Source organism: Orycteropus afer, unplaced genomic scaffold, assembly GCF_000298275.1.
Source record: "Orycteropus afer afer isolate SDZICR_OR568_19922 unplaced genomic scaffold, OryAfe1.0 scaffold00058, whole genome shotgun sequence".
Taxonomy (NCBI): domain Eukaryota; kingdom Metazoa; phylum Chordata; class Mammalia; order Tubulidentata; family Orycteropodidae; genus Orycteropus; species Orycteropus afer.
The window spans coordinates 3,985,780-4,013,298 of record NW_006921645.1 but is presented as its reverse complement, the minus strand read 5'-3'; the positions used below and the strand labels follow the sequence as shown (position 1 = coordinate 4,013,298).

The 27,519-nt window shown below is 37.3% G+C and overlaps 1 protein-coding gene across 1 annotated transcript in view; it reads left to right on the top strand.

Moving 5' to 3' along the window:
• Positions 1 to 27,519, top strand: part of LDAH (lipid droplet associated hydrolase) — a 148,514-nt gene that overhangs the window by 14,630 nt on the left and 106,365 nt on the right. The window contains exons 2-3 of the mRNA XM_007939258.1: positions 11,088 to 11,231; positions 23,129 to 23,298. Of these exons, the coding sequence (XP_007937449.1) occupies positions 11,088 to 11,231; positions 23,129 to 23,298 (314 nt within the window). The remainder of the gene's footprint in view (positions 1 to 11,087; positions 11,232 to 23,128; positions 23,299 to 27,519) is intronic.

The following is a 27,519-nucleotide window of genomic DNA, read 5'->3' as shown; positions in this document are numbered from 1 at the left end:
TTTCTGGTTATAATATAAGAAGTGCAGCCAGAATGCTTCTTGGAGGCAAAAATGACCAGACTTTGTCTCACCTACTTTGGTCATGTTTTCAGAAGAAATCATTCCTTGGAGAAGGATATCATGCTTGGCAAAGTAAAGGGTTAGCAAAAAAAGGGGAAGACCCTCATCAAGATGGATTGGCCTGCAGCTGCAATGATGGATTCAAGTATAGCAAGGATCAAGAGGATGGCGCACAATTGAGCAGTGTTTCGTTCTGTTGTACATAGGGTCGCTAAGAGTTGGAATAGACTTGGCAGCACATAACAACATAACAGCATATCTGGGTTGGTTTCTGGGTGATGTTGTCATGTGTGTTAATCATCATTTGTTGTCTGCTGTCATTGGTTCTCTGTCCAAAGAATTCCCTTCAGGATCTCTTATAAGATTGGTCTGATTTTTAACAAATTCCCTTAATTTCTCTTTATTTGGAAATGTCCTAATTTTGCCATCATATATGAGGGACGGTTTGGTTAGGTATATAATTCTTGGTTGGCATTTTTTTTTTCTTTCAGGATTTTATATGTGTCATCCCATTTCTTTCTCATCTGCACGGTCTCTGCCAAGAAATCAGAGCTTAGTCTTAGTGGTTGCCTTTTGTAGGTGACTTTCGAGAGTTCTAGTGGCTTATTGCCTAAGGTATTTGACTGCTAACCAGAAGACTGGAGGTTCAAACCCACCAGCCGCTCCTCAGAAGGAAGGTGGAGCAATCTACTTCTGTAGAGATACTGCCTTGGAGACCCATGAGTCAAATCGACTTGATGGAGGTGAGGTTTTCTTTTTGTTTGTTTTTTGTTTTTTTAAATGTTCCTTACAGGATTCTTTCTTTGTTTTTGGGTTTAGTAAGTTTGATTATGATATGGCTTGGTTATTTTCTGGAGAACTCTGTGGTGCAGTTGGTAAGGCATTTGGCTGCTAACCAGAAGGTTGGCAGTTCAAACCTACCAGCTGCTCCATGGAGGAGGATGAGGTAATCTACTTCTGTACAGCTTGGAATCACTGTGGAGTTCACTGTGAGTTGAACACAACTTGATAGCAATGAGTTTAGTGATTTTATTTTGTGGTCTATCCTTTTTGGGGTCATTGAACTTCTTGAATGCATATCATCTTGTCTTTCTTAAGATTAAGGAAGTTGTCTACCAACAAATCTTCAACAGTTTTCTCTGTGGTTTTATTTATCTTCCTGTTCTGAAATTCTGATCACATGTAAGTAATTCCTCTTCATGGTGTCTCGCATAACTCTTAGGCGGTCTTTTTTTTTCCCTGATTGATCTCTTAACAAAATAGTATTAAGAGATTTGTCTTCAGTCTCACTAATTGTGTCTTCCATAGATTCAGCTCTACTCTTTTGCCCTTTCAATGTGTTATCTATTTCTGAAATCTTAGTATTAATCTTCTGGATTTCTATTTGCTGTTTTTGTATGCTTACTAATTTTTCATTTAGTTCTTGTATTATTTTCCTGACTTTTTCTAGCATTTTGACTGTGTTTTCCTTAATCATTTTGGTGTTTTCCTTAATTTTGTCAGTTTTTTTCTTGATCTGTCTCTCAATCTGTTGAAAAACAAACAAACAAAAAACCAAACTCACTGCTGTCAAGTTGGATCCAACTCATATTGATTCCTCCTTGGGTTTCCAAGGTGGCATCACTACGGAAGTAGATTGCTCAACCTTCCTTCCAAGGAGTGGCTGGTAGGTTTGAATTGCCAGCTTTCTGGTTAGCAGTCACATTCCTTAGGTACTACACCACCAGAGCTCCCCAATCTGTTGGAGGTACCTAAATATAATTGTTTTGGATTCCTTATTAGGTAGTCCCAATGCCATTTCTTCCTTAGGTAAGTTTTCTAGCTCTGTATACTGGTCCCTTGTTTGCACTATTTTATGTTGCATTTTTTTGTGAACTGAGATTGTCATTTGTCTCTCAAACATTGTGATGTTGTTTTCTTTATATTTAATTTGTGATTATGTGTTGGTGTTATTCACTCAGGCTATTTATTTATTTATTCTTTATTTTGTTTTGATATATCCAAGCAAGCCAGACTAGTGTACTACTCTGTTCACTAGTTTGGCAGCACTTAGACACTCACTGCCTGTCTCCTGGTGGGTGTGATATAGTTTGACAGTGTGTGCTGGTGCCCATCTCTTGGTAGGTATGATATAGTTTGACAGTGTTTGACAGATCTCTGTTAGCTGTTCTTGCAGAACCCTTGAGGGTGGTTTGGGCTGGGACTGGCCACTGTCTATTGTTAATCAGTTGGTACAGAAGTAGGTAATGGCCCTTTCCCAGTGGATGGGGCTGCAGGAGGTGCAAATGTGGTTGGGTCCTGAGGGCACAGATGCTTTCTGGTTTTCAGACATGAATGTGGTTGCTCATGCAGTCTTTGGCAAGTGAAGCCAATTAATAGATTTCTGCCTGCATCAGGATACTGCTTGCAAATATTCAAAATGGTTGCACCATAGGCCAGCTGACAGTTCATAGCTCCATTTGTCTCCTTATTCACTGTTTTCATTCAGTTTCTTCTACTAGTTAGTATTTAATCCACTTCTTTATTCTTCCCTTCAAAGCTCAGGGTTCCAGGATTATCTTGTATATCTATTTAAATTGGTTTCTTGTTTCATTATAGTAGAGGGTCTGTGTAGTTTGTCTCCCTATTCTACCATCTTCACCAGATGTCCCCTGATTTGCATCTTTCTGATGGCTAATGAAGGAGCTCTGGTGGTGCAGTGGTTAAAGCCTTTGGCTGCTAACTTAAAGGTCAGTGGTTCAAACCCATCACCTGCTCTTTGGGAAAAAGATAAGGTAGTCTGCTCCTGTAAAGATTCATAGCCTTGGAAACCCTGTGGGGCAGTTCTAGTCTGTCCTATAGGGTCGCTGCTGTAGGTAATGGGAAATAATTGTGAACATTTCTTCATGTGTTTGGATGCTGCCTGAATGTCTTCATTGGTGACATGTCTGTTCATGTTCTCTGCCCATTTTTTAATTGGATCGTTTGTCTTTTTGTTGTTGAGGTATTGACATTTTCTATAAATTTTAGAGATTAGTGCCTTGTTCAATATATCATTGCTAATTTTTTTTTCCAATCTGTAGATTCTCTTTTATTAAAGTCTTTTGGTGCACATATCTGGTACTCATGCCTTTTCAGTTATGCTTAATAGTATATTTATGACATGTATTAGAATCTCTAAGTTTGCCCTTCTTTTTTTCTTTGATGATCTTTTTAGTTTTAGGTTATACATTTAAGTTTTTGATCCATCTTGAGTTAGTTTCTTTCTTTTTGATGATAAATATGGATTCTATTTCATCTTTCTGCAAATTGATATCTAATTTTGCCAGTACCATTTGTTAAAGAGACTGTCTGATTCCCATTTAATGAGTTTTGGTCCTTTGTCAACGATAAGCTGTCTATAGGTGAATGGATTTAGTTTTGGGTTCTCTGTTCTGTTCCAGTGGTCTACAAGTCTGTCATTGCACCAGTACTAGGCAGTTTTGACTACTGTGGATCTACAGTAGGTTTTCAAATCAGGAAGTGTGATGGCCCCTACTTTGTTCTTCTTTGCTTATTTGGGATCTTTTTCTTTTCCATATCAAGTTGATGATTAGTTCTTCTGTGTGTTTAAAGAATAGTAATGGAATCTGGATCATGATTACATTATATCAATAGATCACTTTGGGTAGTAGTTCCATTTCACAATATTAAGTCTTTCTATTTATGAACATATTTTTATTCTTCCATTTATGTAAGTTTCTTTTAGTTTCTTGAGTAGTGTTTTGTAGTTTTCTTTGTATGGATCTTTTGTTTGTCTGGTTAGATTTCTTCCTAAATACTTCATCTGTTGGGTGGCTATTGTAAATGATATTTTTTTCCTGTCATCCTTTTCAGAATTCCCTTTGTTAGTGGGGAGGAATCCAGCTGAATTTTGTATCTTGATCTTATATCCTTCCACTTAGCTGAATCCTTCTTTCAGTTCCAATAGTTTTCTTGTTGAGTCTCTAGGATATTCTGGATATAAGATCATATCAAGGAACTCTGGTGGCATAGTGGGTAAGACAGTTGGCTGTTAACCAAAAGGTCAGTGGTTCAAACCCATCAGCTGCTCTGCAAGAGGAAAATAGAGCATCTACTTCTGTAGAGATTTACAGCATTGAAAACGCAGTGGGGGTTTCTATGAGTCAGAATCAACTCAAGGGTAGTGAGGTTTTTTTTTTTTTTTTGTGAGAGATCATATCATCTGCAAATGGAGATAGTTTCACTATTTCTTTGCCAATTTGGATGCCTTTTATTTTGCTTTCTTGCTTTATTACTCTGGCCAAGACTTCCAATAAAATATTGAAATAGAGTGATGATAAAGGGCATTGTTGTCTTGTTCCCATTTGCAAGGGGAATGTTTTTGGTCTCTGTCTGTTGAGAATAATGTTGGCCATTGGTTTCTATATATGCCTTTATTTATGTTGAAAAACTACCCGTCTGTTCCTGTTTGGCTGTGCATTTTTATGAAGAATGGGGATTGAACTTTGTCAGATGCCTTTATTTGCAATGATCTATATGATCATGTGGGATTTTTTTACTTTGTTTTATTTAGTTGGTGGACTACATTGATTGTTTTCCTAAAGTTGAACCATCCTTTCATATCATGTATGAATCCTACTTGGCTAAAATGTATTATTTTTTTGATGTATTATTGGATTCTGTTGGCTAGAATTTTCTTGAGAATTTTTCCATCTGTTTATGAGGAGTATTGGTGTATAATTTTCTTTTTTACTGGTGGTGTCTCTGCCTAGTTTTGTTTTCAGGGTTATGCTTGCTTCATATGAGTTTGGTAATATGTTGCATCATTTTGTATGTTCTTGAATAATTTGAGAAGAATTGGTGTCAGCTCTTCTTTGAATATTTGGTAGAATTTACCAGTGAGGCCATCTGGGTCAAGCCTTTGTGTGTGTGTGTGTGTGTGTGTATGTGTGCATGTGTGATTTGGGTGAAAGTTTACAAAGCAAATTCGCTTTCCATGCAGCAGTCACACACACGTTGTCTTATGACATTCACTACAATTTGTTCCAATGCAACACCTCCCCTCCAACTTCTTCCCAATAGTTACCCCTTCCCTGTGTCCATCCCTCCATGCACTCCTGCCCATTGAACTGTCTCCCTGTGCGTAAACAGCCCTTCTCTCTCCCATGATTGTTCTCTCCAAGGAGTGTATCTGCTTCAGATACATGTTCAACTCATATGCCTATCTTTTGTTTGGCTGGAAGGCACAGGAGTGGATTCAATTCCAGACCTGAAGGGCAGCTTGAGGCCATAGTCTCAGTGGTTCCACCAGGCTCTATCAGACCAGAAACATGGTCTCCTTTTTTTATTCTCCAAATGATTTTGAGTTTTGTTTCACGTTGCTCTCCCTCTCTATTCAGATCTCCTACATAGATCCCCCTCCCAGTGGTTGACAATGGTAGCCAGGCACCATTTAGTTCTTCTGGTCTCATAGTCGTATAGGCTGAGGATTGCATGGTGTACCAGTTGCTAGGACTAATTGTTTCCATGAATCTTTGGTTTTCTTCATACTTCTTTGCTCTGGATGAGGAGAGACCCATCGTTGCATCTAGATGGCTGCTTGCAAGCTTTTAAGATCCCAGTCACTACTCACCAAAGTAGGAGGTGGAACAATGTTTTTGTGGTAGTATGTTACACCAGTTGAGCTTGATGTCCCCTGCAACTATGGTCCCCGAGCCCACAGGTTCAACTACTTGGTCCCTCTGGGTAGCTGGCTGTGATGAAGAAGTGACTACAACCTTGTCCCTTGTCAGCTCAGTTCTATACCCCTGGGAATTCTTAAAGAACATACAAATACACTTGTAGAATCGTTGTCTGCCAACCCTATACATGGTCTTGGGTACACTCTCTGCTGCATAGTCATACCTAATAGTTCAGCCTGTCCATGCATCTGTCCACCCACATACCCTTGTTTGCCTTCATTGACAACACAGTACTGTATGTGCATAAGAGTTCATCTTTGTTGTCTGCACTTCCCTCTTCCTCAGTGCCACCATGTTGATCACTCACATTTGGTACATTGCCCTTCTCTTCACCCAAATCACTACTTATTTCTACCTATCTAACAGTGTTCCCTACCCTACCCTCCCACCCCTGGTAACCAACAAAGAAAATTTCCTTCCATAGATAAACCATTCCTTGACTTTTACAATAACGGACTAAAACATTATTTGTCCTTCTGTGATTGAATTATTTCAGTCAGCATAATGTCCTCCAAGTTCATTCACATTGTGTGGTATTTTCCAGAGTCTACATTATTCTTTAGGGTTGTATAGTATTCCATTGTGTGTATGTACCACAGTTTGGTTATCCATTCCTCAATTGATGGACACCTAGATTGTTTCCAACTTTTTGCTATTGTAAATAGTGCTGCAGTGAACATGGGTGTGCATATGTCTATTCTTGTCATGGCTCTCACTTCTTTAGGATTATATACGTAGTACTGGAATGGCTGGATCAAATGGTATTTCTATTTCCAACTTTTTAAGGAATTGCCATAGTGCTTTCCACAGTGGTTGTACCATTTTACAGTCACACCAGCAGTGTATTAGAGTCCCAGTTTCTCCACATCTTCACCAGCATTTGTTAATTTCTGTCTTGTTGAACTTTGCTACTAGTGCTGGGGCAAGATGGTGTCTCGTTGTTTTGATTTGCATCTCTCTAATGGCTAATGATTGTGAGCATTTCTACATATGTTTGTTGGCCACCTGAATATCCTCCATGGTGAAGTGTCTATTCATGTCTTCTGCCCATTTTGTAATTGGATTATTTGTCTTTTTGTTATTGAGGGGTTGGAATTTTCTATAAATTCTAGAGATAAGTCCCTTGTCAGATATGTTGTTGTCAAATATTCTTGCCCAATCTGTAGGTTCTCTTTTGACTGTTTTGGAGAAGTCTTTGGAAGCACATAAAAATTTAATTTTTAGAAGGTCCCATTTGTCTAGTTTCTCTTCTGCTGTTTGTATATTTTGGGTTATGGTTGATAGTCTATTTATGCCATATATTAGGGCCACTAAATTTCCCCTAGTTTTTCGTTGAGGAACTCTATAGTTTTAGGTTTCACATTTAAGTCTTTGATCCATCTGGAGTTCGTTTTTGTGTATGGTGTGAGGTACAGATCTTGTTTCAATTCTCTGCAAATGGATCTCCAGTTTTGCCAGCATCATTTATTAAACAAACATTCTTTTCCCCATTTAATGGATTTAGGCCTTTTGTCAAAAATCAGCTGACCATAGGTTGATGGATCTCATTCTGGGTTCTCAATTCTATTCCATTGGTCTCTGTGTCTGTCATTATACCAATACCAGGCAGTTTTGACTACTGTGGCTGTATAGTAGATTTTGAGATCTGGCAATGTGAGACCTCCTACTTTGTTCTTCTTCTTTTGTAGTGCTTTGCTTATCCGGGGTCTCTCTTTCCATATAAAGTTAGTGATTGGTTTTTCCATATCCTTAGGAAATGTTGATGGGATCTGGATTGGGATTACATTGAATGTATAGATTGCTTTGGGTAGAATTGACATTTTCACAATGTTCAATCTTCCTATCCACGAGCGTGGGGTGTTCTTCCATTTATGTAGATCTCTTATGGTTTCTTGAAGTAGTTTTTTATAGTTTTCTTTGTAAAGGTCTTTTGTGTCCCTGGTAAGATTTAGTCCCAGGTATTTTATTTTATTTTTTGGTAGCTATTGTAAATGGTATTGATTTCCTTATTTCTTCTGCAGCAGTCTCTTTGGTGGTATAGAAGAATCCAACTGATTTTTGGATGTTGATCTTGTATCCTGCCATGATGCTAAATCTCTTAATTAGTTCCAGTAGATTTTTGACTGAGTCTCTTGGGTTTTTGTGGTATAGGATCATATCATCAACAAATAGGGAGAGTTTGACTTCTTCTTTACTAATTTGGATGTCTTTGATTTCCCTTTCTTGCCTTATGGGCCTGGCTAGGACTTCCAGTACAATGTTGAATAGGAGTGATAGAGGGCATCCTTGTCTGCTTCCTGTTTGCAGGGAGAATGGTTTCAGTCTCTCTCCATTACTGTGTTTCTCAACTTGTCCATTTCTTCTAGGTATTCAAATTTGTTGGAGTACAGTTCTTCATAGTATTGTTATTATCCTTTTTATTTCAGTTCATTCTGTTGTGAAATCACCTATTTCGTTTCTTATTCCTTTGATTTGCATATTTTCTTTTTTTCCCTTTGTTAAATTTGCCAGTGGTTTGTCAATGTTATTAACATTTTCAAAAAACGAACTTCTAGTCTTGTTGATTCTGTTGCTTTTCTCTTTATTTCTCCTCAAATATATACATTTTTTTCTTCTGATGACTCTAGGCTCTTTTATATTTCCCTAATTGTTGGTGCTATTGGTTTAAAGTGTTGATTTTGATACTTCTTTTTTGATATGTGCATGTATTGCTATAAATTACCCTCTCAACACTGCTTTTGCTGTCTCAAAGATTTTGTTTTGTTTTCATTCTCATTTGATTTAAAAAGTTTTTATTTTGTTTTTTACTCTAGTTTTTAAGCAGGATGTTATTCAGTTTCTGTGTATTTGATATTTTTTCCTTGATCTTCCTATTGTTGCTTTCTGATTTTATAGCACTGTTATCTGAAAACAAGTGTAGTATTTCAGTATTTTAAAACTTAGTAGACTTGTGTTATGGCTTAACTTATGGTCTGTTCTGCAGAGTGCTCCATGCGCACTTTAAAGGAAAGTATATTGTGCTGCTGTTGAATGTTCAAAATTAAAAAGTTTTGTACTACTAAGGCCATTATCAAGAAAGTGAAAGAGTAAATATTTGCAAATTATATATCTGATAAAGCTATCGTGTCTAGAATATATATATAAAGGACTCTTACTATTCAATAATAAAAAAGACAAGTAACCCTGTTAGAAATTGGGCAAAGAATCTGAGTAGACATTTCTCCAGAGAAGACATATAGATGTCAGTGGGCATGTGAAAAGGTGTTTGAGATCATTATTCCTCACGTTAATGCAAATCAAAACCACTGTCAGATATCTGTTCACATTCCTTAAGTTGGTATAATAAAAAGATCAGATAATAAAGTGTTGCAGAGAAATGGAAACCTTCATACACTGGTATCAGGCATATAAAATGCTGTAACCACTTTGGAAAGCAATCTGGCAGTTCCTCAAATGGTTAAACATCTTCTTGTTGTTAGGTGCCATCATTTAGTTTCTGATCATAGTGACCCTGTGTACAACAGAAAAAACACTGCCTAGTTCTGTGCCATCCTCAGTCATTACTATGTTTGTGCCACAGTGTCATTCCATATCATTGAGTGTCTTCCTCTTTTTGCTGACCTTCTACTTTACCTAGTATAATGTGCTTCTCTAGGGACTGATCCTTACTGGTAACACATCTAAAGTACATGAGACAAAGTCCTCACTTCTAAAGAGCATTGCAGTTATACTTATTTGTTTGTTCTTCTGGCAGTCCATGGTATATTCAGTATTCTTCACCAACACTATAATCTAAATGCATCATTTCTTCTTTAGTCTTATTTGTTGTCCAGCTTTTGTGTGCATGTGAGGTGATTGAAAAGTACCATGGCTAGAATCAGGTGCACCTTAGTCTTCCAAGTGATGTCTTTGCTTTTCAACACCTTAAAGAGGTCTTTTACAGTAGATTTGCCCAATGCAGTGCTTCATATGATTTCATTTCTGCTACTACCATGGGCATTGATTGTTTATCCATATAAAATCATTAAACACAGATTGACTGTATGACACAGAAATTCCACTCCTAGGTATATATCCAAGGAGCTCTGGTAGTATTGTGCCTAAGACACTTGACTGCTAACTAGAAGGCTGACAGTTCAAACCCACCAGCCACTCCTCAGAAGGAAGGTTGGGCAATCTCCTTCCATAGTGATGCTGCCTCAGAAACCCAAGAAGGGGTCTATATGACTCAGGTCTGACTCAATGGCACATAACAACAACAACAACAGATATATACCCAAGAGAAATGAAAATGTATATCCACATAAAAACTTGTACATGAATGTTTATGACAGCATTATTCATAATAACCAAAAGGTAGAAACACTCAAATGCTCATCACCTGATGAATAAATAGATGAAGGAAATTTGGTATAGCAATACAATGGAATATTATATGTCAGTAAAAAAAGGAATGAAGTACTGATACATGCTACAACAAGACTAAACCCTGAAAGCATTATGCTAAGTCATAGAAACTAGTCACAAACAGCCACGTTTTATATAATTGTATTTATAGGCATGTCCAGAATAGGTAAATCTGTATAGACAAAACACAGATTAATGGATGCCAGGAGCTGAGAAGGAGGGAATATGTGATGGAGGGAAGGGGACATATGAAGTGACTGCTAATGGTTATGGAATTTCTTTTTGATGTGATGAAAATATTCTAAAATGACTACCATAATGAGTGCATATATCTGAATATACTGTAAAATCATTGAGTTGTACATTTTACATGGATACATGAATTATATCTCAATAAAGCTGTTTAATGAAAAAATGGGTAGGAGAAGACCTGTTAGGTAGCTGTTGCAGGAAACCTCCTGGGAAGTTATGTGATGATGGAGAGTAGACAAATTTGAGATTTATTTTGACACTAAATCCATAAGACTTATTAATGGATATTATGTGAGGGACAGTGAGAAACCAACAAAGATTCCTACTGTTTTGACTTGAACAATGTGTTTATTATTGGTGGTTCCATTTAGTGAGTTTAGGTACAGGGACACAGAACTTATTAAAAACTGGAGAATGAAGCAAGAGCAGAAATTTTTTAAGTGATCATTCCAGATTTAAGGTAGAAAGGGTACTGAGATTGAGATGTACATGTTAATTTACTGGACTGGTAGAGGAAATGTGAGGAGAAATAGACACTCTCCTTCCCTCACCCCACCTTAACCCCAGTCTGGACATCACTTTGTGTGGATTTATTGCTTTGGTTAATCTAATGTCTGTATTTGTTTTTTGTTTTTGTTTTTTTAGGTAACCCAGGTTTTATTTCCTTTTATTTGCCATTTGCAAAGACTTTGTACTCACTGATAAACAGACGTTTTCCAGTTTGGATTATCAGTCATGCTGGGCATTCCATCGTTCCCAAAGACAAAAAGATTCTTGTAGCTTCAGATGGTATGTCCTTCCTAATGTTTGCTTTCCTTTGCAAAGACTTGGTATTTATTTTTTTACAAATACTGCTAAGATAAAGAGTTAACACTAATGGAAACCTCTATTTGTGGCATTAAGGCCCTACTGCCATGTTTTGATTAATATTTGTGTTTTTAGAAACATTTTAATTTTCAGAGTAATTTTCTATAAGAATTTGGGCAAATCATCCAATCTGTTTATGACTTGCCTTTTCTTTTTACCAATTTGTAATAAACTGTGTATTTCCAGGATTGTACTAGGAGGAATGGGGGTGAAAAAATAATATAAACCATGGTCCTCTACTCTAAAGAAGCTCACAATGTCAACATTTAGAGAATGATCAAGTGACTAACTGGACTGCTGAGCATGTGGACACTTACAGAATGAACACAGGAAGGAACACAGTATAGGTTAGAAAAGACTTTGTGGGTTAGGTAGGTTTTGACAATTGAATAGGATTTTCATTTGAAGATGGGGTAGCTAGAGATGTATTGTTGTATTGAATTGTACATTTTACATGGATAAATTATATGATATATGAATTATATCTCAATAAAGTTGTTAAATGAAAAAACGGATAGGAGAAGACCTGTTAGGTAGCTGTTTCAAGAAACTTCCTGGGAAGCTTTGTGATAATGGAGAGTAGACAAATTTCAGATTTATTTTGAAACTAAATCAGTAAGACTTATTGATGGATATTATGTGAGGGACAGGTAGGAGTAGCATGGCAGGTAGAGAGATTTGGTATGTTTGATCTTTGAGGGCAGAATGGGAGGAATCTTGAAAGCTGACAGAGAGCCAGCACTCTGTTTGGTAAATAACTGAAAGCCTTTAAATAGAGGAAGTGGTACAGAGTTACCCATTTAACTTTTGAGAATTCTACCATGTTCACACTTGCAAAAAATAAGAAAATGAGGGGAAATAAGAGAAAAATAAATTCTGTAGGCATTCCATTCAAAAACCTTTTATTAGAAGGGGTGCCCTTTAGTGGATGTGAAGGAGCTCTACTGGCATTGTAGGTAAAGCATTTGGGCTGTTAACCAGAAAGTTGGTGGTTCAAATTCACCAGCTGTGCTCTGCAGGAGGAAAATGAGGCAATTTACTTCTGTAAAGATTACAGCCTTGGAAACCCTGTAGGGGTTGCCATGAGTTGGAATTGACTTTCCGACTCCTTTTCTGGTTTGCTTTTAGTCTGATGTGCTTCTCCTGTGGTATCTTATACTTAATGAGCTTCCAAGTTTTAAACATACAGTGCTGTAAGTTTATGTTTTGCTTGCACTCCTTGTAACTGTGTATCCATTATTCATTTAGACACAGAGGTACAAGTTCAAATATACAAAAATCAGTGCTCTGTGGGTGATTTAAATGATATTAAGGCTTATTTTGATTATATTTTGTTTTGATTTCAAATACTTTGACTTTTGCCTCTGAATCAGATGCAGTTTTTTTGTTTTGTTTTGTTTTAAAATTTGAATACAATAGCAATATATATGATTACATATGTGTCCTCTTCTAGACACCCTCTAAAGATTACTTTAAATTGTTATTCATTTGGGTAAGTTCTTTGCAGGTCAGATAAACCGAATTAATTTACTAAGTTAAATCTAGTGTCATCCTTATTTTTTTAGAGCTGAGATTTAGCTCCAAGAAGTAATTCATAATTTATTTATTTTCAGACTAATAGCTAATAATTCCCTTTATTGTGTTTTTATATTAATAAGCTATACATGCTTATTGTAAAACATTTCAGATAATACAGAAAAGTTTAAATAAGGAAGTAAAAATCAGTGTCCCATAATTTAAGGTTGAAAAGGAGTGCTAAAACTTAATACCTTCTTGTTTAAATTGCACTTAAACATTTTCAACTTCAAACCAAAAAATCATTAACACTTTGCCCCTGGGAGCTGAGATATCCTAATACTTTCAATACCTTGTACAATAGCAGAGTTTGGGGCAAGGCTAAAGTAAGCATCTGACTTACTGAATTGTAGCACCAAGAAGTATGTTTTTATTTCAATTATTTTTTTTTTCTTCTGACAGTGTCATGATAAAGTGTGTAGCTTAAACCTTAGTGAAATAATTACACTTAGATTCTGAGGTTTTTGAGGTTCCCCCACCCCCACCCCATTTTTTTCTTTCTCATTACCTGTTCAAAAGTTTTAATTGACTTGTATTAAACACCAAGAACACTTTATGAGAAATGATGTGGAAAACAAATACTGAGATTTAAAAATAACACAATATTTATATTTAGTTTTTAACTGGATTGGGAATGTTAAGTATCGACATTTCAGATTTAGTCATAAGAGCTCTGGTAGCATAGTACTTGAGGCATTTGACTGGTAACCAGAAGGCTGGTGGTTCAGTCCCACCAGCCACTCCTCAGAGGGAAGGTGGGCAATCCACCTCCATAGTGATACCACCTTGGAAACCCGGGGGGGGGGTCACTATGAGTCAGATCCGACTCCACGGCAGTGCATTACGTTTGCATTATTAATCCGCATAAACATGTAACATTGTACCTGAGCAATACCAAAATAAAAGTTCGTAAGATGTTTTCACTAAATGTTTATTCAAGTTTTACTCTCTGTCTTTGGTTCATCCTCGAAAGTCTCTCTTGGGAGTTCTTAGAAGCTGGTCCTTTGAAAAGTTGATCCTGTTGAATAGTCAAGAGAAAGTGTCCAAAGTAGCATTTCTTCCATGTTCATGAACATCTGTAGGTATGCTAAATAGGTTACAAAAATTGGCATGTAAGCTGACCAATTGAGATTGTTTTAAGTGTAAAGTAAGATGTAACAAAATGAAATGGAAACTGAATTATTTCTTTGGTTCATATATAAGAATTTCTTTATTTGAAGAAGTAGATGACAAAAGATGATTTATATTTTTATCTTTATGCCATTTTTGGCTATTAACTCAAACGCATGGTCATTTATATAGTTATTGCAGAATTTAGGAAACAAATTACCTTCTTGTACACAGAGTAGATACTGTTTGGTTCTGTTGGTATGGAATGTGGTTCTCTCTTTTTTTTACTTCTTGAAGCCGTAGCTCAAACTTTGTGTTCTTGCACTGTGAATATTATAGCTCCCTGATTCATGTCCTTTCCTGACTGCAAAAAAACAAACAAACAAACTCATTGCAGTCGGGTCGATTCAACTCATAGCAACCCCTCCTTGGGTTTCCGGGGCAATAGCTCTATGGAAGTAGATTGCCCAATCTTCCTTCCAAGGAGTGGCTGATGGGTTTGAACTGCCAGCCTTCTGGTTAACAGTCAAATGCCTTAGACATTATGCTACCAGAGCACCTTCCTGATTGTACTTATTCAGTTCTTCATTTTTGAGTACCTACTATGGACTTATCTCTTGCCTAGCACTTAGAAAGAAGTACAACTATGTTTAAAAGACAACTGCCACGTTTTCATTTTTGGTAGTCAGGTAAAGCTGTCACCTCCCACTAGCTTCCTGTGTTTTCCTGTTTAAGGCATTACATGTAAGATTGCCCTTCTTTAGGCAAGCTGTCTACACCTCTGCAAAAACAATTTCTAGTTTCCACTCTGTGTCAGTTTTCAAATCAATTAGACATTGGCCTGGTGCTTTAAGCACTCACATTTCTTATACTACCACTTCCACCTATTTTTTTTTTTAATTTTTCTTACTTCCCTAATTGTCTTACAAAACAGCTCTGGTGGTGTAGGGGTGAAAGCATTCAGCTGCTAACCAAAAGGTTGGCGGTTCAAACTCACTAGCTGTTCTGTGGGAGAAAGATGAGGCTATCTGCTTCCATAAAGATTTACAACCCTATGGGGGCAGTTCTGTACTACCCTATAGGGTTGCTATTTGTCGGAATGGACCTGATGGCAGTGGGTTTGGTTTGTGTTCTAATTGTCTTACATTTATTATCATAGAATTTCACAGCTAAAGATTTCTACTTCAAATCCCATCTTGAGCTCTTATTTTTCAAGGCAGGAAACTAAGGCCTAGAAAGGTTAAATGGCTTTCCAGAGTCACACAACTAGTGAGTGGCAGAACTGAGACTAAACCCAGTAATTTTGATATTTAGTTAAGTGTTCTTGCCCTGTTGATAGGTCATCTTAGTTGGCTACTATAAAATTCTAGAGTCCAGGTTTTTAGGTTTAATTATTGTATCACATAATCCTCAGATTAGCCCTTGCACAATGGTAGGTTTTTCCCTGGTCTGTGGCCCTTTTCCTGCTGAGCCTCATAAGGGGGGACAAGGTAAATGGAATGTGGATGGAACAATGCAATTTGCATAAATACCTCAAAGTGTTTCTTTTGGTAGTATGTCTCAGTCTATCTGTTCTGTATATGTGTGTGTGTGTATGTGTATTCCTCCATGATGAATTTGAGAGCTGTTTTATGCTTTGTTTTAAGGCTCAGGTATACTTTGAAAGGTAAATGTATTGATAACCTAGGAGTAAAATGTTTTAAGAACAATAGTGAAGTGAAACTGAATAGATAGATTTGATTGCCATGATTAAAATCATCTATTTCAGCAACTATCCATATGGAAATGTAACTGAAAGTGAAAAAAATGTATCACAAATACTTATTTTGCTGTGAAATGTTTAAAAGGCACTTCTTTTTTTTTGTTTTAAGTTTATTTTTGCATAAATGCCCTGAGAAATTTGGGGGATTAAGCCCATAGCTTTTCCTTTGTAAGGAAACATGTATGTCTGCTCAGAATGTGATTGTGCTACATTATCTTGTGCTTAGAAAACAGAGGTGCTGAAATAATTCTTAGCGGAAACTGGCTTGTTTAACATGCTAAGCTTCCAAAACTGCCAGCTGCCCTGGCCTGTTTTCTAAACACTAGTAAGAGAGAGATAAGATAAAGACTGAGGGAGCTAGGAAGTAGTGGGAATACCAGCAGGGTACTCAGTGAAGGATAACATTTTTGTCATGTTCAAGATTCTTAATATTGAGTAACTAAGGTGTCTTATTCTTAAAGTTTCACCTTGGTAAGATAAGCCATCCATAATAGGGAGAAGTTATGTAATAGAGCAACATTTAACTCAGGTGTTACTGTGAGCTGCCAGAAATCATGCTGAAGACAAGCAAACATTTAAACTGTATATAAACAGCAGGTTTGAGAGTTGAAAATAGATAATCCTCAATCAGTGGTTCTCAAATTTGGCGTGTGTCAGAATCACTTGGAAGGTTGATTAAACAGTGTACTGGGCGAACCCCCCCAAAGTTGCTGCTTCAGTACGTCTGGGGTGGAACCTGAGAAGTTAATGCTGATGCTGCTGGTCCTAGGACACTTAGATCTTTACCAGTAAACCCTGGTGAAGAAAGTAAGTAGAAAGTATCAGTAGTGTTTCTGAATTTCAGGGAAATATCTAATTCTTATTTTAAATTGGTAGTTCATTATTTATAACCTTATTTTGAATATGCCTATTGATTTTTAGGCAGCTTGTATACAACTGGAGTTGAAAACTTAGTAATTGAAGCCTGGGTTTTTGCTCCCTAATGAGAACAGTGCCATCTAGAGGCATTTGCCCAGAGGGCCACCATAGGGCCAGAGGAAGTTATGGTTTCTAGAGGGGGTAAAGGGTAACTCATCATCATCAAGGATGTATTGACAGCCTACTAGTGGTTTATTATGTGTGGTGCTGTATGGGTTTACAAAGAAATGGAAATGTCAGTCTGCCTTCTAAGGAAGTGGCTTTCCATCTTTGTACTGAGTAGCCCAACAGTTCTTGAGAGGGTGGGTGGGGCTCTGGGCCTCACCAACCCCCTATTCAAATAGAATGGTCTGCTTCATCTGTTTTATATATTGGAGCTTATGTTTGCTGTAGTAATTTGCTTTGGATAGATAGGACAGATATATCATTCCTCATCCAAGATTATTGTTCTGTGGTTCAGGTTTTCTGACATGTAAAATGTGGTTGTAAAGTACGTAATCATTGAAAGAAAGGGCATATGGTATAACTACACATCAAATGTTGAAAAGAAAATGTGTGTTTTGCTTCATGTTAACACATGTTAAAATTATGAACAGTTGGAAATAATATTCTAGTTGCACCACATTATCACAATTATAAATTGAGTACAATTGGGAGAACAGATGTTCACTAATGTCAGAAGGAGAGGATTCAAGGAAAAAAAGTGTGAAAAGAAAATTTAAGGAATTAGAAATATAAACACTTTGCAGCTTTGATTTACTGTAGAGCTAGCTTACTTGATGGCCGATTCATTTTCAACTATTTCAAGTCATTTGTTCAAAAAGTATAAAATGATAGCTAGAACTCATACTGGTTTATTTTTAGCATATGAAAAAGTGATCTTAAAAAGTTCGACAAACTTTCAACTAATGCTGAACTTGAGTATGGTTATCTAAAGAAACAATAAACCACCTCCACCCTTACACTCAAACCCCAAAAAAAAGAAAACCATTAGAGCTTTCTTTCTTGCCAGAACTATGACTAGCAGAGGATGTGGAGGTCAGATGGAATTACTAGCTGAGCCCGAAACAGGGCCAGTCAATCAGACAAGTCTCAGGGATCATAGTCACTAGAGATGAAAGCAAGTAAGTCTCTAACTAGGTAGGATGCACAGAGCAAGAGAAGAGATCAGGAGGGCAGTAAGAAAGAAGCACAGCAGGGCTGGGGAGAGTCAGCATTGTTGTTATGTTCCTACGGCCCTGCCCAGATCACGCCACTCCTCTAGAATCCTTGGGCATCTTTTCATGGCTCACAGTATCCTAGGTATCTAGCCCAACCTACCTTTCTAAGTTTATCTGTTCCACTTCTGTCTGTAACCACAAATAGCTATAGAACTCATGACTCTTTCTAAAATACTATCTCACACTTTCACACTTTTATACCATTTGCTCTGTTGTTTCCTGAGTGTATATTATGTTCCTCTTGCTGAATTTTTCTATCTTCTTTCCCACATTTCTACCACTGAAATCCTTAGCAGACCATTGGTTTTAGTCATGTGGAAAGCATAATTTGAGGACCCTAGTGTCCACTATCTGTTTAGAGAATCATATTTTAATAATTCATTACAAAGACATGTGACTTACCACTTTGTGTTTTAAGTAAGGTGGTAATTTTAAATAATATGCCTGCCATGCCCTTACTGTGTTGTGCACTTTGAGAGCGAACAGACAGTGTTAAGATATAAGGAGCTTATGGACTTCTTTGGGAACCAGGGATAGATGAGGGCTAAACTATGAGAGTGTACTTCCACATCACCTTAATAAGTTCAGGGGACAGTTGTGAAAGAAAGGCATTTCAGTGTTGATTAAGTAAACTAAAGAATTAGAGACCACAGTTCTCATCCGACCACCTCACATGACCCTAGATTTATAGCATGAACCTAGACAAAGCCTATCAGGATTCTGTTTTCCAATATGAATAATAATGAAGTAAGTAGTGGTTTTCCCCATGAAATAGTTGTATGAAACCTAGAAGCAGCATGTCAAGGCATTCTTAGTGATTTTTAAACAATTTTGAGATATTTTAAAAATACAGAAAAATAAAAAACAATAATTTTTGACTGCTCTGAAAAGTTCAAGATTCTGTCACTCAGATATGACAGTTAACACTTTACTTCAATAATTTTTGTTAATAAAATAAATTAAATGAAACAAGTTTAAAAAAGTTGTTCAGCTCCTTTGTATCCCATCTCAGATTTTACTAACATGAATTTAGAGTAATATTTTCTGTCTTTTTAAACACTTTTAGTTACAAATATGTAATGATAAATAATATGTGATATTTGTTTTGTGTGTTTTTTAAAATTTCCTAAGGAGCAAACTATATAAAAAACTTACCCAAAACATTCTTTAATGTATAAAAGTAATGGGTTTAGCTTCTCAATCTCCACCCATAAGTTATTTAATTAAAGTTAGGATATAGTTTTAGAGTGATAATGGGGGGTTAGGACAGAATAGGTTACAAGTTAGGAAATACTAATGTGAAATTTAGAGAGTTCTTTCTGAAAACTGAGTACTAGAAAAAGGCTCATGTAGCATTAGTCTCTAGTGTTTTTAGTTCTGAGATTACAGATGACCTGCAAATAGTGCTTATGTAAAAATAAATGGTTAAATTTGTATATTAATATTCAGTGTGAAGCTATTTATACATATATCTCTATATTATAGTTAAATGTGTGTGTGTGTGTGTATAGCTATATATATATATTGATATATATATATAGCTAAATTTAGACTGTTAGGCTAAGTTTATACATTTACAGTCATGTAAGCATAGTAAACAATATTTCCTAGTTATTTATCTTTGCTTTTTTGGAAAAAAACAATAATTTTTTTATGAATGTAAAGTGGTATTACTTTTTTATTTGATTCAGTAAAACCCTGCTTTTCTTTCAAGCATTTACCCCACTGTTTTATAATTGTGTCTTTAACTGTGTCTGTCAAATTTCCAGATTTTTTTGCAATTCTGTTTTATACTGAATTTCCTTGTTAAATGTTTAGATAGAGAATGAATTCTTGGTTGGTGTGGGAAAATGTCTTACCTGGGAGGTAAGTAGTATCAAGGGAATAGGGAAATAAACCTCATTGGTTCAATGAAAAAGCTTTCCACCAATTGTATGCCAGACATTGAGGAACAGAGATAAGCAAGCCATGAATTATAAACTAGAAATAAATTAGAAGTAATACAGTAAACATGTGATGTTGTGGAAACTTCAAAGAAGGCTACTTTAATCCTCAGTATTAAATCATAGAAAAGCTTCTCAAAAGAGATGACACTTCTTGAGATTTTGAAGGATGAATAGGAGCTAGCCAGACCAACAAGACAAGACTAGCACTGAAGGAAATAAAAACAGCACATACAAAAGTAAAGGGCACTGCTTTGTAATGAGTTTTGGATACCTTTTGAATCAATCACACTGACTATAATTTACATCAATTTTTTACCAGAGTTGTGAGAGTAAGAAATTTAGTATTCCAGTGATTAGAATTTTAGAACACAACTGACCACTTGATGATATTTTGAAATACTGTATTCTCTCATTGGGGTTGCTTATTTGTTTATAGGGAAAACCTATTGAAATTTTCTTGTGGATTATGAGAGGGGCAGTGTCCTCAGAGATCATCTGAGTTCATATTTTTATTCAACAATAATATTTAACATGTACTATCACAGGGGGTGCAGAGATGAAAATGAAAAGATGAACCTTGCCTTCAAGTAGTTAAAGCAGGAAAGAAGAGACAAACATATAAACAGACAATTACATGAGTGTGAGGATGTGCTATAATAAGAGTTGAGTACTGGTAAAGTACAGAGGAAGGCTCATTCATTTTTCTTGTGGGTTAGCTTGATAGACTTTTAATTAGATCTGGAAAAATGAATGACAGATACTTCATCCATAAAAGGAAGGGAAAGATATTTCATGTGAGGACTGCAACCTCTACAAAGTCATAGAGAGTGTGACATGTTCATGGAGCAACAGGTAATTCTGCATGGCTAGCACATAGCAAAGAGCTCTGGTAGCATAGTGCCTAAGGCATTTGACTGCTAACCAGAAGGCTGGCAGTTCAAACCCACCAGCCACTCCTCGGAAGGAAAGTAGGGCAGTCTACTTCTATAGTGATACCGCCTCAGAAACCCAAGGAGGGGTCACTATGAGTGGGATCCGACTCAATGGCAGTGAGTTTGGTTTGTTTTGGTTTAGCATATAGCAAGTAGGTGGAAACTACTTGACTACTTGAGATGAGACTGAAATGGTCACTGGATCCAGTTTGTGAGGTGCTCTGTAAGCTATACTAAAGAATTTGGACTGTCTAATCGAAACAGTGAGAACAATGGAAGGAAAATAACATTAGATTTATTTTTCAGGAACCTTGCTTTTGTGGTAATATAGAGAGAGCATTGAAGGGAGTAGGAAGTTATCCCCCAACACACACACACATACACACACTGCAAGAAGACCCATTGGGGAGTGCTTTTCTTGTGTTGATGAGAGATGTTAAAGTCTTCAACTTTGCAAGGTCAGTGGGGATAAAGGGAGGATATAGATTTGAGAAAGTCTTAGGAAAAAGAATCAACAAACTCACTTGGTAACCAATTGGATGAAGGGGAAAAGGAGAAGCTGAGAGTATAACAACATTACTAGTTGGGAGCCTGTCCAGATTAAAAATGTATTAGTTGAGAAAAGAAATCTAGAAGAGACAATTTTGTTTTCTGTTTCCTACCTGATTTGAAATCAGAATTTTACTACAGAGCCAACTATTAGTAGTCTTGCTACCATGAGGAAAGTATAGGTTTTACTAATAGTGTGATTTATTTATTTGCATACTTTCTAGCAAAACTTTCTCTGTAGACAGCTGAGGTATTTTGTGGAAGGTTTGGTCAAAGAAATAGGCTAGAGTGATTTTTATCCAGCCAGTGCACATGAAATAGGTAAGTTACCAATATAAAGTGGTCATAGACAGTCTTCTCAGTACAGCAGAAAATGCCAGAGGAACATTTTTGTGGCTAGAGAAAACCACTTATAGTTGAGAGATGTTCACAGGAGATCTGTCCCATTGATGGCTGGATAATAACAACAGGTCATTACCCTGTGGTCAGGGCTGAATATTTGTTTATTCAACAAGCAGTGTATTTGCTGAGACCCTCTTATACTCCAAGTATTCTTCTAGGCAATGAGAAGATTGAGGGGGGAAAGGGAGGGATATTAAGTTAAATATATAGACTATTAGGTGGCAATATATGATGGAAAAAGAAAGGCAAGGAAGGCAATTAAGAGTTTATGTTGTACGTGTGTAGAAGGGATGTAATTTGGCAAAAGTAAGTGCTGTGTACAGTAGAACAGCATACAATATTTCTGCTTAAGTCTACTTAAGTCTTCCAGTCTCAGTTCTTTAAACAAAAGAATTATCAAAAATCCTGAAGCAATATCACGAACCTGTTAAAAATCAAAATACCAATCCACTGCCATGAAGTCGATTCTGACTCATAGCAACCTTATAGGACAGGATTGAATTGCCCTATAGGGTTTTCAAGACTGTAAATCTTTATGGAAGCAGACTGCAACATACTGGCCTTTTGGTTAGCAACCAAGTGCTTTAACCACTCCACCACCAGAGCTCCCTCTGAATTTTCTTAGTTGTATATTAATAATATAATTTAGCCTAAACTAGTTGTTCTCAGAGTGTGGTGCTAGGAACAGCAGCATCAATATCTAGAAACTTAGAAATGTAAATTACTGGGCCACAACCCAGTCCTACTAAATAAGAAACTCTGGGAGTGGGGCTCAATAATCAGTGCATTTACAAGCACATAAGGCATTTGGTTGCTAACCAGAAGGTTAGTAGTTCAAACCCACCAACTGCTCTGTGGGAGGAAAATGAGGCAATCTACTTCCTTAAAGATTTATAGCCTTGGAAACCCAATGGGGGTTGCTGTGAATTGACTCAATGGCAGTGGAGTTGTTGTTGTTGTTGTTTTACAAGCCCTTCAGGGGACTTTGATGCATACTCAAGTTTGAAAACCATTGACCTAACAGTAGTAGTTCATGGTATAGCTGACAGTTTCTGGGCTTTGAGGACACAGAGACCTGGATTTGAATCTCACTTCTCCCACTACTTACTTATGTCAGTGTGTCACCTAATTTCCATGAGACTTGGGTTTTTCTTCTATAAAGTGATGATGATAAAACTTCTTTTCCAGGGTTGTTGTGAGGATTGATTAATATAATGTAAGTAATGTGTCTGACACTGTAACAGGCAAATTGTAGGTTTTCAATAAATAGTAACTGCTACTATAGTTAATGTGTTTGGTTTTTGTTTGATTGGTTTTAGGTCCCCCCCACACACACACACACACACACACTGGAATTATTGTTTTCACTTATTGAGTAAAAATCTGCTCATTTTTTTGCCTTTAGATTCAAATACTCAAGAAATTAAGGACATCTATGGACTCCATGGTCAAATAAAACACAAACAAGCTTTCCTGAGAAGTCATGTGCCAAAGCAAATGAAACTTGTGTTCATTGGCCATTCAATCGGCTGCTATATTTCCCTTCAGATGTTGAAATGTGCTCCTGAGCTTCCAGTAAGTATCCCTTAGGAGATGGTGTAGGTGCTTGCTTGTACATTTACATAAATTCTCCTCAGTTTTCCTTCTTTATTTCACCAGCTCCATCTAATAGCTCTTGTTTAACTGATGAAGAGAAAGGAATGCTTGGTAGTTGCCTTGTTTCCATATTGTTGTAGGCTTGTGTGAGTGTATGTTCATGTAGTGAATGCTTCTAAATCTAGCATTATGTGGACTTCTTATGTGATAAACATAACTTGCTATCTTTTATGGAGGAATATTTAGGAGCATTTACCAGCTTAAATCAAGACAAGAGTCTGTCTTTATTGGGAATGTATTTTGCAAATGTTAATGCTTCCTTTCAGAAGGAAAAGAATTTATCATGAACATTATTATCATCATCATCACTGATAAACAGGTGTCCCTATGGAACCTCAGGGCTTTATTTAGCAATAAACTTAAACTTATATTATGTAGCCTGGCAGCCTTTTTGAAACACACATTCATTTAGTCATTAACTATGCATTGGCTGCCACTAAATGCCAGATATTAAGGGAGGCACGGGAGACCCAAAGATGTATTTAAATTGCTTAGAAAAGCTAATGCACTACCAGATACCAGAGGCTTCAAAAAACAAAACTCATATTAACATATACCTTTGAAATGAGCCATTGAATCAGTGCCACTCACAAGGTTATTTTATTTTATTTTATTTTTATTGTGCTTTGGGTGCAAATTTACAAAGCAGTTTATTTTACATTCAACAGTTCATGAACATTTGATTTCACGGCCCGATTACAATCCCCAATCATAAAAACCTCTTCTCCCCTCTCCTCTCTGTGACTACCCCCTCCCTGTGCCCTTATCTATGCACTTTTGTCTGTCCAGCTTTCCCTCTATGTGAATACTGCCCCTCTGATGTCTCATGGCTTATTAATCCCTAGGATAGGTGAGTGTATTTTCCTGGGGTAGGTTTTCTGCATGTAGGTCTTTCTGCTGTTGGGCTGAGAGCCAATATGTGGAAGTGAGTCCATTTCTAGGCCAGAAGGATAACTGGGGCCATAGTCTCAGGGGTTCCATCATCCCTATCCAACCAGTAATCCAAGGTAATTTTATTCAGCAAACATATATTTACCACTTGTCATTTATCAGGCACTGTGCTGTGTGCTGAGAAGTCTCAGTGAGTAAGTTGGTTTTGAGGCAACAGAGACTAAAGTCTAATGGAGGAGACAGACTAGCCAACAGATATGATAACTGCTACATACTTATTTGGGAGCTTTGGTAGTGTAGTGCCTAAGGCATTTGACTGCTAACCAGAAGGCTGGCAGTTCAAACCCACCAGCCACTCCTCAGAAGGAAGGTTGGATACTGCCTCAGAAACCCAAGGAGGGGTTGCTATGAGTCGGGTCCGACTCAGTGGCATTTAACAACAACATACTTACTCAATTTGTATGCTGAGCAAGTAATCTGAGAAGCTGGACTATATGAAGAAGAACGTGGCATCAGGATTGGAAGAAGGCTCATTAACAACCTGCAATACGCAGATAATACAACTTTGTTTCCTGAAAGTGAGATGACTTAAGGCACTTACTGTTGAAGATTGAAGACTATAGTCTGCAGTATGGATTATGCCTCAATATAAAGAAAATAAAAATCCTCACAACTGGACCAATAAGCATCATCACAATAGAAGGAGAAAAGACTGAAGTTGTCAAAGACTTCATATTACTTGGTTCTACAATCAACACCAATGGAAACAGCAGTCAAGACATCAGAAGACATAGTACATTAGGCCAATTTGCTGCAAAAGACTTCTTTAAAGTGCTGAAGAGCAAAGATGTCTCCTTGAAGACTAAGATGCATCTAACCCAGGTCATGGTATTTTCATTTGCCTCATATGCATGTGACAGCAGGACAATGAATAGGGGAAGACAGAAGAAGAGTTGATGCTTTTGAGTTGTGGTGTTGGCAAAGAACACTGAGAGTACCATGGACTGCTAAACACACAAACAAATCTGCCCTGGAGAAAGTGCAGTCAGAATGCTCCTTGGAAGCAAGAATGGCCAGACTTTGTTTGACCTCCTCTGGTCATGTTTTGAGTAGAGACCATTCTCTGGAGAAGGATATCATGCTTCGTAAAGTAGAAGGTCAATGAAAAAGGGGAAGCCCCTCAACAAGATGGGTTGACATAGTGGCTGCAATGATGGGCTCAGGTATAGCAGGGATCATGAGGGTGGCACAGGACTGGACAGTGTTTCATTCTATTGTACATAAGTTTGCTATGAGTTTTATTCTATTGTACATAAGTTTGCTATGAGTTGGAGACAACTTGATGGCACCTAACAACAACATTATGTAAAGTGCTAAGTGGGTGAGAGCATAAAGGAGAAGTACATAGCCTATTAGTCTGAATGCCAGATAAAAAAGTGATCCCCTCATGGAACTTCCCTGTGCTAGGATTTTGATTCTTCTCCCTCCGTGTGATAAACTCTCTCTAGTGGGTTCTTGTTGCTTACTAGGAATTAGTTCCTTTTCCCACCAGCTTGACACACTTACTTTCACTCAAAATTGCCCTTGGGAAAAGTACAACTATAGCCTCCCTGGCTATAGCTTTTATGCCTATTGGAGGTTTTCCGTTTTCTCATGTAGAGTATAAGAAAATGTATTTCCAAGTATGAATTCGATAATTTTGATTGCATTCCATTCACTGTACTACTACTTCTATGCTCCCCCAACCCACCAGGTAGTGTCTTAATCAGAAAGCAGGCTTTATTTTTGTTTTTAGCACTTTACATGCTTCTGATCCCTTTTGCGTTTTCTGAATCTCCTCTAGTACTATCATGTCTTGGGGTTATCATCTTTACAGTGTTCAGCCTTGCACTGTGTCTGTTTGTACAGTCATGAACTCTTACTCTAGACTCAGGACCAAAGCAAACCCACTGCCATCAACTCATAGCAACTCTGTAGGACAGAGTAGGATTGCCCCATAGGGTTTCCAAGGCTTTTCATCTTTATGGAAGCAGGCTGCCATATCTTTCTCCCACAGAGTGGCTAGTGGGTTTGACCTTTGGGTTAGCAGCTGAGTGTGTAGCCACTGCACCACTAGGGCTCCTACAGTCAGGACACCTACATTCAAATACTCGCTATCATTTTCTGTTTCTGTAGCTTTGAACAAGTTATCAAATCTCTCTGTACCTCAGAGATACAGAAAGATACTAAAATAGGGATACTAAATAATAGGAAAGGACTTTTGTGAGGAATTTTGTAAAGCTTTTAAAATTGTACCTGGAACTTAAAATTCCATATCAGTATTAGTTATTGTTACTGTGTAAATGCCAGTAGAGTCATTGTCTCAGTCATTAGGTTAACTACTATATTAGTTATCTATTGCTGTATAACAAATTACCCCAAAGCTTTACAACATAAAACAAAAAACTTGTGATATCTCAAGTTTCTGTATGTCAGAAATATTAGCTGGGTCTTTTGCTTCAGAGTCTCTCACAAAGCTGCCATTAAGGTGTCTACCAGGCCTGTGGCCTCATCTGAACGCTTGAATTGAGAAAGATTTGCTTCCAAGTTCATTCAGTGTGGTTGTTGATAGGATTCCATTCCCCCTGAGGGAAGTAAGGGTTGTTGAAATGAGAAATCTTAGTTCCTTGCTGGCAGTTGGACATAGTCTGAGACCAGCCTCAGTTCCTAGCCCTGTGATCTTCTTCTGCTTGATTTATCAGAGCAAGCACAGAAGAAGAGCCAGAGAGAGAGTGTGCTGGTAAGATGGAAGTCACAAGCTAACTTAATTATAGAAATAACATCTCATGACTCTTACTATTTACTGTTTGCTAGAAGCAAATTTGACTTGATGGCATATAACAACAACAACAACAACAGAAGCAAATTACTAGGCCCAGTCCACATTCCCGGGGAGAGGATTGGACAAGGGCATGGTTAGCAAGAGGTAGAAATCACTGGTTGTCATGTCAAAAGCTGCCTACCCCACCACTATTGAAGTTAGGATTTCACTTGTGTGGACTACAATCAAGCATGCAGATACACAGACATATAAATTAAAATAATTTATTTCCTAGTATAAGCAGTGACTTGCTCCTGTCAAATAAAATGTGTTGTTGTTATGTGCCATCAAGTCGGACCTGACTCATAGCGACCCCTCCTTGGGTTTCCAAGGCAGTATCACTACGGAAGTAGATTGCCCCATCTTCCTTCCGAGGAGTGGCTGGTGGG